Consider the following 19,042-nt stretch of genomic DNA (forward strand, 5'->3'; position numbering starts at 1 on the left):
AAAAGAAAAGCTTAATATTAAAAGGCTGTTTGTTTGTTTTTTTTTGTCACTGTAGCAACGGTTTCCTTGGTTTGAAAATGATGAATCAATTTCATATTGTTCGTGCCATTTGCTGGCATTTTCCAAGTGAGGCAGATTGTGTGGCTCATTAATATAAATGCTGGGAATTAGAAAACACTTAATTGAAGTTCACAGCACAAGTGGTGCTATCTTTGGCAATGTAGATACTTTTTTTTTTTCTCTCTCTCTCTATTCATTATGTTCTCAGTCAGTTATTGACTTAAATGTTGAATTTTCAGTCCTTCTACTCTTGGACGTTGTGAATATGTAGACATTTCTTGTAATAAATTCGCAGTTGCTCGACTGTAATGGACTAATTCAGTAATGTTTAGTCTTACTTAGAGTGGAAATCCGCGCACAAACAGGTTATTATACGGAAGGCGAAGAGCCAAAGCATCACAACAAATTAAGATCCCAGCACTTTGCTGCCTTGATGTCTCATTCGCTGAGGCTCACATTACACATCAGCCCCTCAGAAACCTGCGGCGGATAGTTGTAATCTAGCTGTTAATGATATAGATTGTTTAGAGGAGCATTAATTGACCCATTGCTGAATTTGGACCGTTTCGTTCAATTATGCAGCGAGTGAGAGATACAAACTGCTGCTGTGCCGATCAGACGTGAATGTAGGATTTGTTTTTCTCTTCTTTTTTTTTTTTCTCAGGATTCAGCAGTGTTCCCACCTCAACCGCATGCCCAGCGAAAAACTGGCCTCCGTCTTCTCGTCCTGCTTGTTCCAGACTCAGGGGCAAACCCCACAGGAAATTAGAGTGGTGCACGACCTGATCAGCAACTACGTGACACTCTTCAGCGTGAGTCCGAAATGTTCTGTTCTTTTATTGTTCGCCATTAGACGGTGCTGATAGCGGTGGAGGACTGATCGGGAGTCATTGAGGACGGCGACAAAAGGCTGAGTTGGACTCGGTTGCCTATTATCGGTCCTCTCCCTGTCAGTTAGATAACATCCAGTTTTTCACTACATATACACATATTGCACAAGTTGTTCAAAAAAATATAATATTTGGTGCTATTCTGCTGAGGTTATTGCTGCATTGTGTCTTTGTCAACTGTATTCTGCACACATCTCCAGAAAATACAGATATTATTTTAAAAAACAGGTCACCTCCAACACATAACAATGGGATTTTGTTCAGGACATCTTTGGCTTGAGGCGAAACGAGACCATGCAGGCTCATGACTCTGTTCTGTATGTACAGTATGTGCATCAGAAATATATGTGTAGCTGGGAAAAAAAAACATCTGTTTGTTCTTGCTGTTGTACTGAATTAATTTTAAAGGCAACAAAAAAGTCATGGACTCAGAACAAAGTGATGTAGTTTGTATGTGGGCCAAAACACCCGTGGCATCTAAAAGCTATAGGTTTTTTCATGCCTGGATTGTATAAAGTGATAAAAAAAAATCTCAAGAACCGGATTTTATGAAGCTAAGGCTACGTTTACACATTTACAAAAACAAATCTTCAAATTGTTTTCGAAAAAATCTACACAAACCCACATTAATACGTTGTAAAGAGCTGCTATGTGCATGCCAAACCTATAGGGGGCAGTGTAGCGAGAAAGCCATGCTAGCCAATCAGAATCCTGGAAAAAAAACAACAACAAATGGCACAAATTACTTCTTTAACGATAAAGGCACGAGGGTTTGTTTGGACCGAGCTACTTTAACAGCATCCATTTCTATCACAGTAGCCAAAAATGGGTCGCACACATGTTACGCCGATGACGCCTTTGTCTCATACTGTGACGTCAAACTCCGTCTCCTCTCGTCTACATGCAAACGTAAAGATGGAGTTTTTACAAATGTCCACTTTGGCCGGAGTTTTCCGAAATCATCGTTTTCACTGACTTGTAGCTTCGTTTTCGTGTAAACCAAAGGCCTGCACACATTGAAATATCACCGTTTTTGCTACGTGTAAATCACGCTAAGTCGTGTACAATATGTGATATACAATCCTCTTATGTATGGAATTAACAACAAAGTGCATTGCTGATCAACACACCGCTCTCAGCGCTCCTGCCACAGCAACCCTTGGTTACTTTTGGGGGAAAAAGATGTCGTCACAGGGAGGAAAATCTGCTAAATGCGTTAGCTACAGCGCTACGATTGTGTTGTTGTGGCCGAAAAAAAACTCAAGCATCATTGAACGCAGTCACAGAGGCTAATGGCAGACTCCCCATAACTGGTTGTTGCATATATTGCATGCTTCATGCACGCATAACACAAACTATTTTAGCGTACCATGTAATAGTCAATGAAGCAATAAATACTCAACATTAAATTATGTTCTGTGTGCGTTTTAATTGACAGCTGTTCAGGACCTAAATTGCAGCTAAAGAGCCAAGTTAGTGAACCTGTGAGAGACAGATTTTAAAAAAAGAAAAAGAAGAAATAGCCGCCGAGCTGAGACATTCTCACTTTTTCGTCCCTGCAGTGGGTCAAGATTCTAAACGTAATGCATCTTATAATTTGCTGCCATTCTCAACCTTTTCTTCCTAGCAAACATCTTAGTCCTATAAACTTGTGTCCTCGGGGTGTTACTGAGAAATTTTAAGTCTCCATGCCCAAACTGAGATAACCCTTATGACTTCATGAGAGGTTATTTTCTCAGTCTTTGAAAAGCTCCCTCCAAATCCTCAGAAGACGTGATACAAGTGTTTCCACAGGCCACTTTATACGAATGCTCAGGATGAATTGACTCATCTTCATGTGTAAATATTGAAGTATGCCGTTTAGAATTTCAAAATAGACTTAATATTACAATAAATGCATTCTATATCCAATATTGTGAGATATAGATATTTTTCTGTGAACACGTGTCTAATGCCCAGCCCCATTTAACACCCCGACCGGTCCAGGCAGATGGCCACCTTCCCTGAGTTTTGTTGTTTTGGTTCCTTCCAACTGTTGCCAACTGCTTGCTCAAAGGAAATCCAAAAGAAACTTGTTGGGTTCTCTTTTCTCCATTAAGGATTCATAAGGTCTTCACCTTAAAGTGTTATGACATGACATAGGCTGTGAGTTGGTGCTACACAAGGTGTCAGATAAGTTCCAGGACTGGTGTCACAAAACATATATTTCAAACCCAAGCTACCAGTTTTCCCCTTCAGACGATCAACCAGCACGTCTACAAAGAGATCCTGTGACGTTTGCTTTGTTCGAGAAGAGGTGAGAGTCGTGGCTGCTTCACCATGACAACCTGCTTACAACACCCTGAGCATCCGACAGTTTCTGGCTGAGAAGAACATCACCATGCTGGAGCAACCTCCCTACTCACCTCACCTGACTCCCGTGGGATTGTTTCCTCTTCCCCAAGCTCAAGGGGGTCATCAAGGGGAAGACATGGGCGACATCAAGATGGCTGTAACGACGGAGCTGTGAGAATCCTGGAAGAATCCTTCAAGAGGATTATTTCAAAGGGGAAATTTTGTCGTTTGCAGTTTGAATTCTAAACATATCTTTTGTGACACCAGTCCTGGAACTTTTCTGACACACCTCATATAAAGAATTTGAAGTGAATTGGCTGTGTATCACATCCTCGTTTCAGATCTGTTATTTGACATCAATAGCCCATCGTAGCAACTGTAGGGAACCTAGAGTATACTGTAATGTAGCCGGCCCGCTGTCTTTAGAGTCACTCCAAACAACAATCAGTGACAAAGGGAAAAATAAAATATCCAGATATTACCATATTGCATATCTAAACGAAGCTGCAGGCGTGACTTTATTTACACTCTTCAACCATCTGGGGAGCAGAACTGTTATTGCCAAATCTCCACAACAGGCTTGACTTTGCTGATGTGTGGGTGGGTGGGGTGGTGGTGGTGTAGGATCACTGTTACCCTTGGAGAGCTGCCTGGCTTATGGGATAGCGGCTGCTAATTCCCCGCGGAACGCCTGGATCCCTCTTGTTCTGACGTTAAAGGAGGAGCATTCACTCCAAATCGGTTCGGGACGCCGTCATTCGCATGACAAATAGCCATTAAGCTCAACCAATCACGAGCCCAATAGCGGTGAATACGCTCGCCGTGACATAAAACGAGAGAGACGCCTCGCTAATTAAAGCGCCTGGATGTCGTCGACGGGGCCCATTATCAGACCTAAACACACACACGATGAGTTTGTGAGTTTTTTTTCTCCCCCCCCCACCACCACTCCAATCTTCTCTGCCATTCGTATAACTGTAACAAAGCAAATTGTTCTCTGAAAATGATAATGATGTTAAAAAAAAAAGAAGAAGTTGGAATAAAAATGTCATTTCCCACACAGAGTTCTGTGAAAGAAAGGAGCATTGAGTCGGTGCTGAGCTGTGTCAAACAGTCACAGCCAACTTTCTCTTTGGAAATTACTTTTAGAAGTGTGAGCTGAACGACCCACTTCTACCTTTTTTTTTTCCCCCCAATGGTTTAATCCTTTACGTATCATATTTAAGTGCTGAAATTAATTCCATCCGTTCCATGAAGCGAGGTAATGTTGCTCAGAAAGTTTCCCTTCCGCCGGTTGCCGAATTGATGTTTTTGTAATGTTTCCAACAGGTCAATGAAGACCAGGTGCAACAGATGGAGAGAGAGAATAGTTTCATCACACGCTGGAATGACAAGAAGGACACCACAGTAAGTCGACCCACAGAACCCAAATCACCAATGGGTGTTCTGTTTGTGCCTCCATGTGTGTGTGTGCTGATTTGCATGCATGCATCAGGGACTCTCAAATGTGGGTTTCATTTGAACAGGTTTCCTGTTTTTCTGGCAGAAATGAAGGGGGAAGGCAGAGAAGGCAGGAGCAGGCGGGTGAGGAAAAAGGGCTTTGTTCCTGTTAACCTTTACGGCAGGTACTTTATGCCTGGATGCCTCAGCCGAGAAAAACATTTGGTTCAGATAAACTGGGGGAAGAGGGAGGAAAAAAAAAATTAAATCACATGTCGCTGCTGTTGTTGGAAACTGAAATAAGTTGTTTATGCCCGATCTTTCTCGCAAACGCCTTCTTCTGTCCGTAACATTTCAGAACACGACTGCCGCTGTGGGGCAATGAGGGGTTACCCAGCGGAAAGCCGGCGCTATTATAAAGCTGTCGGAGGTGAAAATTGGGATGACATTTTGGGTATGGATGCGAATTTGAAGGAAAGGATTTTTAGCTAGAAATGCGTAGTTATTATTTAATTAGTTAAAACGTGTGATCTCTGAATGATTCACCATCGCTTCAAGTCGTTTTTATGCTACTCAAATAGCTTCCTACACCGGCTTACTTCTATCACTTCTGATCACTCTCTGGCTTTATTGTAGACGCCGCCGCTAGACGCTGTCTGCAGGGGCCAGAGAACACAAGCTAAAGAGCAATTGAAGCCGGTCGCAGCGGCTGATTCGGAGGCGAAAAGTGAAAGTTAAACGCCGACAACTGAAATGTCCATTATTTTTTTTAAATCTATTTTTATGCAGAGCTGCCTTCTAGTAGCTCTCAACTTCTAGAAATGTGAAAAAGGTGGTTAAAAAACAACGTCATTTACCACCCACAGATTCAGCGGTTATGTATGCATGCAGTTTATTTATAGTGCTGTGTGGCTCAGGTTTATATAAGCTTAGTGGCATTTTTATTCAGTGGGCTTTTTGGAAAACAGTTTGTGTAGTTTTTCAGGCCCAGGTTGTTTGAAGTTGTGCAAAATTACATCACATTTTCCTGTCAGCATTCGTGTTATTTTCAATTGCAGCCGGTTCTGAAGGCTTGTTGCAAACCGTGTGTTCTCACATCATCAACATTTGCAGTGGCTTCCATCGCTGCAAAGTTAAGGAGAGTTTTCTAACAAGACACGAATAGTTTACAGCTCAAGCAGCTCAGTGAGGCACAGCAGTACTTTAAGCTTTACCTGCTAACATCAGAATGCTAACATGCTGCTATTTAGCATTCAGGGTTTGCGTGTTAGCAACATGGACGCTGTTGCCCATAAAGCTGGAATAATTTGTTTTTTTACCTCTCCTCATAAATAGATGGGTACTTTATTATATTCTTTTACAGGAAATTACTTCAGTACAAAAGAGGAAAGAATTAAATAATAAAAAATACTTAGACTACGAAGCTGCATGTAACATGCTGCCGCATCACCAGCGCCATCTTGGACGCACCATGGAATGATTGTGACAATTTATTCTTGATTGATAAAGTGTATATCTTCTTAAAACTTTATTGATTTCACAATAAATACAACACATATGACAGTACAAATGAAGCCACAGTTAACTTTTGCCAACTGTGAATTCAGGCTTAAACTAAATTGGGGGTCTTGAACAATAGGATGAAGGGTTTTGTTTCAAGTTTTCTACCAATTTAATAGGAAGCACTTATTCGAGGGGATTTCATGCATAAAAATGTCCAAAATTACTCTTTCAAATGTCACTAATATTGAGTATTGCCATCCCTGAAGCGGATCAATGCGTTAAGACATCATGGCATACTGTCCACATGCTAGTTGAGGATGTCCCACTCTTTGGTCAGATCCTGAAGTCAGAATTTGTTTCCCCTGATAAGTAGGACTCAGTATTTAATCACTGAACCTGGTCAAAGGTGATTACTGATGTGTATGAATAGAAATAAAAAGAAGAATGTGTCTGATAATAACAATTATTCCAACTTTATAGGCATTTATAGGTGTATTAAGCAGGACTAGACACTGCAGTGCAGCCTAATCTGATGGTCATGCCTCTGCCAAACAATACTGAGAAAAGAGGTTTTCCATGAAAATATCCCCCGTCCTGATAAGGCTGCACAATATTAGCAAGAAAACGACATTGTGATATTTAGTTTGTCTTTGAAATACATTTCAATATGAAAAAAATGCAGGAATTTCGATTATTTGGGAAAAAAAATGCTAAAAGAATCCATTGGGAACCTTGCTCAGCATTGGCATTCAAGATAGTTTTTTCTTTGGTTGGCGTTCAAATACGGCTTTGCACTCATCAGACTGGTCAGGACGCATGTCAACAAGCTTGGCGTCTTGAAAATAAAGCAAAAGAACCTTTAAATTCAAGAAAATGATGCCATTCTCTTGTAGAATAGACGACGAAAACAGTCTTTTTCTTGCATCAAGCGGCCAAAAAACTTGCAGCATCATGTGTTTGCATTAATTCTCCTTACTTCACATTGCGCCTCCCGCGATGCGACTGTTGCACGTTCACATATTGCGACATCTGTGCTGAAACGACACATTGAGCAGCCCCACTTCCTCCCTTAAAATAGCTTAGATGTGACATTACACCTTTACTTCCTCTAGAATGTGCAGATCTACCAAGTCCCCGCCTCTGTTTCCACCCACTGCAGCACATCGGCTCAGATCAAACTCTGCTCAAACACTGCGGAGCGACTCCGTTCTACACATCGGCGAGTTGTGATATCGGAGCGACTCAGCCGTACGTGTTTGAACTGGAAATCGATTCCAAAAGAATCTGTGTCATCTGCAGTTTCAAGGGGAGACTGCTCATGTCTTCTAGCGTCGAAAAACTCTCTGTTAACATCTTAGCGAGGCAAAAAAAAATGAGATTTTTACCAAATAGGAGGTCTTTCAAAAGGCTCACCAAAGTTCTCGCAATTTACCCTGATTAAGACATGAATGCCAGTTTCCAAGGCAACCCATTCCAACAAGCTGATGACGCTTTTCACTCAAAACCACAAATGGTAATGACGGTAATAACTCTAGGACTCATCTACTAAATCTTACGGTGATCTATGAAGAGGTTTGGTCTGAACCAGTAAAGTGTTGGACCAATTGACCAGTGGGCCCACATATTCAGCCATTTAGGATAAGAAGTTTGAAGAACTATTCAGCCTAAATAGGAGTTAAAGTATATAATGAAGGCTTTGCTGAACAAACGGCTCTTGGGTCCGCACTTGAATACCGAGACAATGTGCGCTTTTGACATTTTCAGGAAGCTCGTCTCGGAGGGTTCGGGGGGGGCCCTCGAGGTGAAGGTTCTGACCTCATCTGCTTCCTTTTTAAAGGTGGGGAATGGCAAGGAGGCATCCTGCAAGTAGATAGGGTAGCTGGGCTTAAAGGGAGTAAGTAAATCAGGAATATAATGAGGTGCAAGGCGATGTCATGCCTTTTAAGTTCAAAGTGGCACTTCGGAATCGATGCTTGCATTTAGTGCCGGCGAGAGGAAGGCTTCTGTTGAAAGATTAGAAATCTGAGCGCTGAGAAATCTCCCCAGGATCTATAAAAAAACATTTAAAACATCCCTTTGCTTCTTTTTAAACAAGCCGTCTGTATTTCTTTCACGTTAGAAGTGTGTTTTTTTTAAATCCTTCCGTTACACGAGGATGAATGGAAGGAGGAAAAGTGTACAGAGGAAAAAAGCTCGACGGCCCCCATATCTGTGCATGACATTTTCACAATTACAGCTCTTGCTCCATTGGTTTGAATGACTGTAATTTCTGCATCATTTTAAGGCCACAGGAGTCAGAAGTGGCTTCCTCCCTCTTATCATGCGATAGTTCTCACAGCTCAAGCCAATAATGGACCTCGGCTCACCTGCGCATTAAAATGACAAAGGGAAAGTAACTGTAATTTCTAGATAGCAAAGAGAAAAGACACCTTTTCAAGCTCACTTAGTTGTTCATTTTTTTTGGAGACGGATTACCCCCCCTCTCTCCTCAGACTCGCCAGAAATCCGGATTCCGTGCCTCGGCTATGACCCCGTCTCTTTCACTTAACTTCTCTGGTTTTTTCACACCCCCTTTAAAACTCACTTTTTAATTTGATGCAGAGAGGATTACAGCTCCAACACATTGAGAAAGGTGCCGTGATTTGTACTGACAAGTGACATATTGCAAGGAATTTGACCTCTTGAATGTCAGGCACAAGTCAAAAAAATCATCTTTTTTTAATTTCAGATTATAGTAAGTAAAAAAAAAAAGAAAAAACTTTCACCTTCTGTCTGTTGACCTGCAAGTGAAAAATTGAAATAGCAATTATGGAAGGATTACTATGATTTGTTTTTTTTTTTTTTTTGCAACCACTAGTCTACCTTTGGTCTTAAATTCAATTAACTCCAAGGTTGAATGGAATCATTTGTTTTTCTGTGTTTCTGTTGATAATAGCCAGTTTAATTGGTTTGAGTTGTACAAGCCAGTGGGCCCTTATTTTTCGGATCTTAAAAATACAGCCCCATGCTGTCCCATTAGAGGACTCCAGGCTTAGGCATCACATTTAGATATTACAGGAAAATGAAGACTCATTTTTTGGGAGGGGGTTGCTCTGCAGTGTAGGCAGTTATCCATCCATCCATCCATCCATCCATCCATCCATCCATCCATCCATCCATCCATCCTTCCATCCTTCCATCCATCCATCCATCCATCCATCCATCCAACCAACCATCCAACCAACCAACCAACAAACCAACCAACCAACCAACCAACCAACCAACACTGAAATCGCAACTTTTCCGCTATTGAACCCAGTTTCCACCATCTGAAGGGACATGTGCACCTACGTTTATAGACCTATAGACCTCAAAGTCTTCCGTCATGAGTACATAAGTCCAGGTTCCCTTCAGAGCCATAGATCTGCAGTGTACCGAAAGGGTATTATGGATTTTTTTCCCCCCCAATGACACCAAAAAAATGTCTGCCTTCTCCAACAGCTTTACGTATGGAGTCGCATCCAAGAGGTGATTAGCTTCAGCTTACCGACATGTAAAGACTGCAAGCAAGCACCCGCTAGCCTGGTTGTGTTTACAGTTCAAAACTATGCCGTAAAGGTCCCATATGGTGAAAATAATTGTTGCTATATAAAGTCCCGGTGTCACACTCTAATTAACACCAGAGTCTGCTGCAATAGGGTCAACTGCTTTTCTCAGCGCTGTCAATCAGAGAGCATCTTCTTCCTAAAGGGGTAACAGTAGCTAAGCTGTGTTTAAAGACACCTGTTTAGAATCAGATCAGGGTAAAACGAACCGTCAGTCGTATTTTGAGCCAAAGAACATGCGGTTTCATGAATATGCGGAAACTGGGAACAACATGTAACCTTTACTATGAGGTTGTCTTTATGTATAGAAGCAGAAATTTAATCAAACTTTATTTGTATAGCCTTTTACAACAGCCCACAGGGTAACCAAAGTGCTTCATAGTAAAAAAAAATGAGAATAACTTAAAAACAATCAAACAACTTCAAACAGAAACGGCAGTAAAATAGACACGAAAATAAATAAGACACTAACATATATACGTCTAAAAGTTTGTACATAAAGACTAAAATAAAACGCAGCTAGGTATTTCAAACAGAGAGGTTTTAAGCTTTGTTTTAACAAGACCCAGATCAGTGATGGTCAGGGGGGAAGCTTGTTCCAGAACTTTGGTGTGGCTTCAGGGGAAGTGTTTATATTTTAACCGAAGGACTTCACGCTGATCGGATGACGTCAGAGCTCTTTTTGTGGTCCAGTAGAGCAGCGGACCCCAACCACCGGGCCGCAGACCGGTATCAGGTCCACTCAGAAAGACTAGAAAGACAGTCTACAGGGTGTTTTATTTTGAAAAATGACTAGCTTGTCTTCCAGTCACTTCCGTCTGCGCTTGTTTCCCGCACTGGACGGTCAGTTTTCCAGCTCGGCCGTTAAACGAAGCCGTCAGTCTAAAGAATTGAGCTTCTTTGGAAACAACTCGACGCTGAGACAGAAGAAAAAGTCAACACATATTTACAAGTCGTTTGTGAAACTTCTTAATAGAAAAAAAATCTTATTTTTTGTTCTGTGTGCAATGACCGGTCCGTAGAAAAACTCCAAAAGGTTGGCGACCGCTGCCCTCGGGTTAACAGCTCGGGTAATATGTTGGACCAGAAGGATGACTGATGAAATATGGAACAATTTAAATGAAATCTGGTTGAACAGCAAGCGGTACGATGATTAGAGTGCAAAACCAGTAAATGACTACAGCTATTCTAGTTTAAAATGTCAGATTTCCTTCCCAAGGCGGCGACCCAAGGTTGTAACACTGAATAAACAGATTCCCTTTTTTTCCTGTTGTGTTGTAGCTCTTCCACTTATACAGGATTAAGCACAGTGAACCCTCACTACTCTCTTGGCATCTCTGTTGGCTTCATTCTGCCATTTTGCTCCATTTTCATAACAACACATGAACTTTTTATTTCCTATTTAACGTGCGTCTTGAAAACTGTTTTTAAGCCAACTGCACACTTAACTCCAGAGGAAAGTGTTTGAGGCGCGGCGTAGGTGAAACGTTCAGCCTATGCTCCCACCTTTCCCAGTGTTTCCATCTCACGCGTGTTTCTGGTTTTGAATTCCTTTTCCAGATTTTGTTTGTTACAACAACAGCCTTTAACCATTTCTCTCACTTTTTCCTCCGTTTAGATTTGGAGCGGAAATTTAAAAGAAAATCATCCCAATTAATCCTTTATAATTTAACTGTTCTTTTTTCTTCTTCCCCACTCCTCTTCCAGTTCTCTCCAGCTGGGGACCTGATCTTCGAGGTGTACCTGGAAAAGAAAGAGCCGGAGAAATGCTGTTTAATAAAGGTGAGACTGTGTGTGTGCTAATGTGGGCATCTCTATTGTGAGTATACACCTGCTTCCCCACAGGTCCCTGGCGGTGAGGTGAAAAAAAAGGAAGAGGAGGAGGAGGAGGAGGTTGGGATGGAGGCAGGTGAAGCAGGAGAACGGATAGAATGAGAGGTGGAAAGGTTGATAGAATCGGGCTGAGACATTTGCGGTTTAACCTGATGGGATTACTGCCACTGAAATAAATCAAAAGTGAACTAATCAAAGAAATGTCTGATTTAATAGTGTGAGTAATTGCATTTTGCAAGGCATGTAGGCCGCCGTAGGTTACCGATTTTTTATTTTTTTAGGTGGTAGAGGGAGGATGGGGTTAAAGAGGCAGCAGCAGCACAGTTTGACTTTCCTCTCTGTGGAGGAAGGTTTGCTTAGTTCATCCCTACGCAGGTAATAACTTCAGCTGTTTAATCAGTGCAGCATGTACATGGCTGCAAGTCAGGTGTTAATAAATGTAACATATCGAATGGGACTTGAGAGGGAGAGATGTTTGAAGGCAGTGGTATCGATCCAAAGCTTTTTTTTTTCGATGTCTGTCTCTAAGTGTGGCCCTGTGATAGACTGGCGACCTGTCCAGGGTGTCCTCTGCCTTCACCCTAAGTCGGCTGGGATTGACTCCAGCCCCCCGCGACCCTAGTGAGGATTAAGCGGTGTATAGATAATGGATGGATGGATGGAATTTCCTACATTGTCAGATTGTTTCCTTATTATTCGCTCTGTTTCCGTAGGTCTCTCCCAGCATGCGGCCCACCGAGCTCGCAGAAACGGCGCTGAGCATGAGGAACGTCGCCTTCACCGCGGACGACTTCTGGACCACCTTCGAAGTCATCGAAAACGGAGAGTTAGGTAGATTTTCCGTTCCAGCTTCCAGCACAACCCGACTGGACTCATTCGACTCGCTAATTCTCATGATGTGTAATTATCTACCAACAATCGCAGTCCCGGGGTCACTGAGTGGATGCAGAGCCGATGCGGTGGGTGTGGGGTAGCGTAATGGAAGAAAGACACACTTGCCAGAAATGTTGCCGAGCACTTTATTTGCCACCCACAGCCGCAGTAACAAGCATTGCGGAGTGCAGGATTTCTTCTGCCGTGCGTTCTCTCAGCATCTGCAGAGAAAAAACGATTCACAGGGTTTCTCTCATGTATGTGATCTCAGCATCTTTCTGGGTAAAACGTCCAAGCAAAAGAACACAAACACGCTAACATCACAAGAAGGAATAAACAAAACACTAAATGTGAAAGCTAATTACGCTAGTGTAATGTATTCTCTATCAAAAAAAAGAGCAAAATAATAGTTGTAAGCATGCAGACCTGCACCAGAAGAGAAATAAAACAGCCACAGGGTGTCACAACTTCGACATGTTTCTTCCCAGTTTAGCAATTTCACAAAAAAAGAGCAACATGAGCTTTGTTAAAATGTGTTGTTTAGTTCATTCACATGTAGTTCAGAGAGCAAAATAACTGTTGACCTTCCTCGAGAAAATTCCAAAGCTGAAGAGGAAGTACAGGAGGATGTTTTTTAGAAAATAAAAGGCTCACGATATTTTTTAGCAATAATCTGTAGCGTTCCACTTGTTAGAAAGAAGTCAAACGCTAACATGAAAGTCAGTATAGTAGTACAGTAACAATAGTTTTGATACTGTGGACATGCTAGCAACACTTGCTAAGAAATGCTAGCCGATATTTTTTCAAAATAAAAGCCTGTGTGTTGACTTATAACAGGCTGAAGACCTAAACAAACAATCATTTATTTATTTATTCAGATAAAATGAATAAACAGTGAAGTGTTCATAACTCAATTTGAAAAAAAAATCTGGAAAAAAAAGTATTTATTTTGTTTTTATTAACTGGGTAAAAGGCAAGGACACTATTGAGCATTTACAATGTGAAAAACAAACAAACAAAAAAATGTAGCGTGAATCTACTTATTTTCATTGCGAATTAGAACATGTGCAACAGGCCAACTAGCACGCTAACGCTGGCCTGATTTGCCATGCAAGTCACAAGCTCAGTATCACTTCACAGCACCAAACTTCCTTCCGTCCGTCCATCCATCCATCCATCCATCCATCCATCCATTATCTATACACCGCTTAATCCTCACTAGGGTCTTGGGGGGGTTGGAGTCTATCTCCTGGACAGGTCACCAGTCCATCACAGGGCTACACTTAGAGACAGACAACCAAGCACACTCACATTCACACCTACGGACAATTTAGAATCACCAATTAACCTCAGCATGTTTTTGGACTGTGTGGGAGGAAGAACCCGGAGAGAACCCACGCTGCATGAGGAGAACATGCAAACTCCACGCAGAAAGATTCCGGGTGTCCCCACCGGGAGGCGAACCGGCGACCTTCTTGCTGCGATGCAACAGTGCTGAAAGAGATAATAATCTACTATTTTATATTATTTACAACACCTCCGATGACATTCTACCTTTAATAAATGTTTGCATCGACCTCACACCGTCTCCAAAACGCGCCTTTAGAAGCGTTTTATTTTTCCCACCGGCGTCCGTTTGCTAAAACTGCAGCATATTTCCCCTTTTTCCTATTAATTACTGTCACTTCCTGCTGTTTTACTGCTGAGTGCACGTGCCTCCTCCTCCCCGAACCTAAACTCCGCTCCATTATCATGCCGTTTAATCAACATTGAAATTGGCTGTAAAAAGCCAACGTGTTTTTCTTTACCTCCGATAATTCCAGCTTACACAATAACCCTCTTCGCTAATTACCGCTTCTTGGAGCCCATTTAATTCAATTCAAGTGAAAAGGCACTTTTTATTTTAGTAACAAATACTCCTTTTTTTTTTTCTTCTTTTTGTTAGATTGAAGGGTCAAGAAGTCATTTACTCATTAATTGAAGTGCTACGTTCACAAAGGCCTGACAAATGTGATTATGTTTCTATGCGCTGATGTGATGCTTCCTTTTTTTTTTTTTGCCGCTGGAGTCTGTTGTCTCTTTTAATAACGTGGCTCTTATGTATACTCAGGCGGTATTTTGCGCATATCGTAGCTATCATCTTGATGTGCAATTTCCGTTTTTTTTCTCCTTCAAATTAAGCTTTTAATTTCTCATTTCTTTCCTGACTCCTGCGTGAACACATGCCGGGAACAAATTCTTATCATCGCCCACCTGTTTGCATCACAACAACTGGAACACGCTGGAATGTGGACTGGATTTGAAATGAAAAGTTTAGCCCCGCTGTGAAATATGACATCTCGTAGTTGCAAAAGTCTCGGCTCGAAACTTTCAGCTGTCGTCTGTTGTACATCCAATTAGTGTCACATCACCATTCATGTGGCTATTCTCATTCAGGGCATATGCAATGATCACACTTTCCCCCACATCCAAAGACCTTGTGATTAGAAGATTATGCTATCTCTCTAATGAACCAGTGTCTGTGAACGCGGCGGCGGCGGCACACTGAGAAATTAGCCGAGCGTCGTCGGTTTGATGATATGCACATTAATTAATCATCTTTGCCATCATATGTCATAAATTACCTTCATCTCTCTTGCATGATCAACCTAGAGAGCTGACCCGCCTCGTCTTTGCATTAAAAAATGCGCTGGCGGCGCCTCGTGCCTGCCGCACCTGCATTTGATCACGCGGCGGCAAGCGGCGAGCAAGGGGAAGTCAAAGTTGAGCTTTGTCGCCAAGTTGCTTAGCTGGCGGTCCCCGTGCACTTTTTCATCAGTTCACTGAGAGTTTACACCTCGCTCTTATGTTTGTTTTTCTCCTCGCAAAGTTACAGAGGACACGGCGTCCTCTTCTAAAAATGAAGGTGTGTTGAATACTGAATATATTTGCTGACGGTTCAGCATATTTTCCATGCCAAAACAATATGTCTGTGAAAGAATAAACAGACGAGCTATTTTGAAGGCGGTAGCGTGACAGGTTTCGCTGGTAAAACCATAAAGGAAGGAGGGAGAATGCGTTAATTAGCCATTTTGGGAGGATAGCTACAGATAAACACCGTTATCGAGGACAATAGGCAGAAAAAGGGAGCTAATATTTGTTGGGAAATGAGGAACTAATTCCATGGCCTGGGTCTGCATAGATTCCAGAGAGAAGATAAGCCCACTGTTATGAATAAGTGATGCCATTGTGGCTCTTTCTTACCTCCTTCGGTTATGAAAAACAGGGGGAGTGTAGAGATGAAGGCATCAGAGCAGGAGTGGTGGTACACAAATTATCTGCTTTTTTTTTCCCTGATAACATGTACACTGCTCGCCAATTAGGAAGAGATAATAGGTCTATTTTGCACATGAGTGTGTTTTTATAATCAGGTGCTGATATGCTGTTGATAATTTAAACTGTTCTGTGATGAAAAAAAAGGGAGGAAACAACAGCATCATCTTTGTTATTTGGTTAACTGGAATTAGTTATGATGTGGTTTTGGGGACAAAATGGGTTTTTTGTTGTTGACTTTTTTGACCATTAACCGCTGCCATTTCCAACCACTTTTAGCTTTTTTAAATGATTTCTCCTTGTCTGACTCAAGGCCTTTTATTTTCTAACAGAGCGACCGTTGCACCACAGTGAGAAGATTCTTGAGCAGGTGTTGGAGTGGAGCTCCTTGGACTGCCCGAGCTCTGCTTTTCTTGTTATAAAGAAGTTTGCAGGGGCCAAAAGAATGGCTGATGGGAAAGGTAAAGTGTGGCTGTAAATGGTTTACAAAAAAAAAAACAGAAAAAAGCATGTATGCTATGTTGCACACATACCAGTTGAATGTCATTATTTATTGAAGGACTGCAACAAAATTATTTAAAATTATTCAAAAATGTATTATTATTATTATTTTTTTGAATTATTGATAGTTATCTACGGAAGGATTAGGGCCACTGAAGAAAAAAATAATAAAATTGTGAGAAAAAAAAAATTCTGGGAGATTTTTTTTTTTTTTTCAATCTGAAAAAAGTCAGAATTCTGACTTTTTTCCCAGAACATTAAAAAAAAAAATAAAATTCTGGGATATTTTTTTTTTCAATTTCTGAAAAAAAGTCAGAATTTTGACTTTTTTTCTCAGAATTTTATAATTGTTTTCTTCAGTGACCCTAATCCTCTTCCGTAGTTGTCTATACCAATCACACCCAAGCAAATTCTACTCCTAATAGTACAAATACTAAGTAGCGGTTTATCATAGAGACTATATTCCCATATTGGTACAACACGCAACTAATCAAACAAATGTCGAAATAGGTATAATTAGCTAAAAGCTAGCAAATAGTTAGCAACAGGTACATGTAATACATAAACGTTATATATGCAGCTAGAAAGTATTGGATAAATAGCAACACAGTTTGCGAAAATGGTTACGGAAAAATGGATATTAAATGGAAATTGATAGCTAAACGAAAAATTAGGATTACGTTTAACTAAATGACACGTAGTTATAGCTAAAGCTAATGTATAGTTGCTATAGTTGCCGTTAGCTTAAAGTATTAATGGATAAGTGCTTGAATTGTTAGCTAATATTATTGGATAAATGTCATGACCTTAAGTAATGTATAAATATTATAGTTCCTTGGAGCTAAAAGGGAATGTTAAATGGTGAAATAGCTGCCGTTAGCTTGAAAATGTTTAGCTAAATGTAGTAAAAACCCACTGAAATTGGTAGCAGAAACTAGCCAACAAATGTCGGCTAAAAGACAAATAAAAATGATGGATAAATGTTGAAAGTAACAGCAACAGGATCCATATGAGCATCTCCAAAGCAAGAAAGTTGCACCCCAGTGGTAACAAATGACTTATAATCCTAAATTATCCCCGACATGGAGACATAATTGGCCAGGATCTGATGGCATTGTACACTTTTCTTTACTTCAGACAGGTGAGATGTCAACTATGTATAGAACCTCTGTTGTCATTATAGTAACTACGGAAAGATATAATGAAAAACACATTTCATGACACCATAATTTGCTGTCGTTCCTGGTATGTGGTGCAAATGAATAGCTAGAAGTTGAATTGGTTATTCAACAATTAAAAAAACAGTCATTGCTCAAAGTAATGTCTAAATAAAACTAAAAATAGTACATAAATGGTAAAATAGTAAAAAAAATAATGGATATATAGTGAAAATAGATTGCGAAAAGTAATGGATACGACCAAATGTCCATCATCCGCCACTTAAATGGTCAGACTATGTAAGCAAACTGACCTGTTTGTGATGAATTGATCTGTTTTCTAAGTCGTGATCACCAGATATGGAACAAACCAATAGCTCTTTTCATCTGCAATGTCTTACAATGCAATGTTGTAATTTTTTTTACGACAGACCAAGGACAGTTTATCAAAAGCGACTATCTGAAGTTCAGCGACGGATCCTCCAAACTGCTTTCAGGGCACAAATTTCAGGACAAGTATGTCATACTACGTGCAGAAAAGCTGCTGCTCTACAGAGATATCAAAGTAAGTATACTTTTAGTTTTGGCTTCATCTACTGTCGTGTTCACAGTCAACACTCGCCACCATGCAAACACAAAGTCTTAGGTGAACACAGAGCGCCTCGTCTGCCAAGGGAATTAAAAAGGTTACGGAGCCGCTTAAGTAAACCAGAATGTGATAGAACGGATCCTGCATAACTGCAACCAAATAGACCGAAACCTCGCCTAGTCTCAATCTGCTTCATCTCCCTGGCGATGTGTCGGCCTCAAGGTTCCAAAATTTCCAAACATACTGCGGACTTCCCACTCAAAAAAAAAGAAAAGGAAGAATATGCCGAGTGCTTCAGAAAGGACCAGCAGGACCGAATTCCCTGAAGGGGTTTTCTTCTCCGCGCATTTCTCGCAGTTGAAACATGGGATTCGTAAAGGAGTGTGAAGAAGTGTTAATAATTGATGGAGGTGCAGTAATTCTGGCAGACGGGTGGGGGCTGTAGGTGGGAGGGAAAATAGATAGAGGTTGGGAGAGGGGACTTTCGCTGAAAGCTTTTCTAAGTATCAGGTTGCACAAGAATGTGGCTAATTACTGCATAAATGCAAGGGAAATTAGAAGTGTTACTGCAATTTAATTGATATTCCTTGGCCTCTGCAATTATTGCCAGGTCTGTATTTAGTGGAAACGATGTTAGATGAAACAGGGGATGGGTGTTGGGTTGTGATGCGTGGGTGTAACTTTGATTTGGTTCACTTTGTTCCCTTCTACTTTGTTCTTTGTTGGTTGAAAGAAGAGGTACATCTCAGTTTTGTCTATAAATTAAAGTCCGATGATGTTTTTTTTTTTTTTCTTTTTGTTTGTTATCTGCAGAGCACGAAAGCAGAGAAAGCGATCCAGCTCAAGTGTGTGAAATGTTACCTGGGCCTGAAGAAGAAGCTCAAGCCTCCAACCAAGTAAGCTCACATGTATAATAACACTTTAGGGGATTTCTGCAGAGATATACAAATTACAATCTGGGCTGCA

At 41.0% G+C, this 19,042-nt stretch overlaps 1 protein-coding gene across 1 annotated transcript in view; it reads left to right on the forward strand.

Moving 5' to 3' along the window:
* arap2 (ArfGAP with RhoGAP domain, ankyrin repeat and PH domain 2) overlaps positions 1–19,042 on the forward strand; it is a 173,628-nt gene that overhangs the window by 145,512 nt on the left and 9,074 nt on the right. Inside the window, exons 23-29 of the mRNA XM_008283445.1 lie at positions 725–872; positions 4,614–4,691; positions 11,519–11,593; positions 12,358–12,475; positions 16,162–16,290; positions 17,919–18,052; positions 18,890–18,972. Coding sequence (XP_008281667.1) covers positions 725–872; positions 4,614–4,691; positions 11,519–11,593; positions 12,358–12,475; positions 16,162–16,290; positions 17,919–18,052; positions 18,890–18,972 — 765 coding nt within the window. The remainder of the gene's footprint in view (positions 1–724; positions 873–4,613; positions 4,692–11,518; positions 11,594–12,357; positions 12,476–16,161; positions 16,291–17,918; positions 18,053–18,889; positions 18,973–19,042) is intronic.

The sequence above is a fragment of the Stegastes partitus genome, unplaced genomic scaffold (genome assembly GCF_000690725.1).
Source record: "Stegastes partitus isolate 25-593 unplaced genomic scaffold, Stegastes_partitus-1.0.2 Scaffold312, whole genome shotgun sequence".
Lineage (NCBI taxonomy): Eukaryota > Metazoa > Chordata > Actinopteri > Pomacentridae > Stegastes > Stegastes partitus.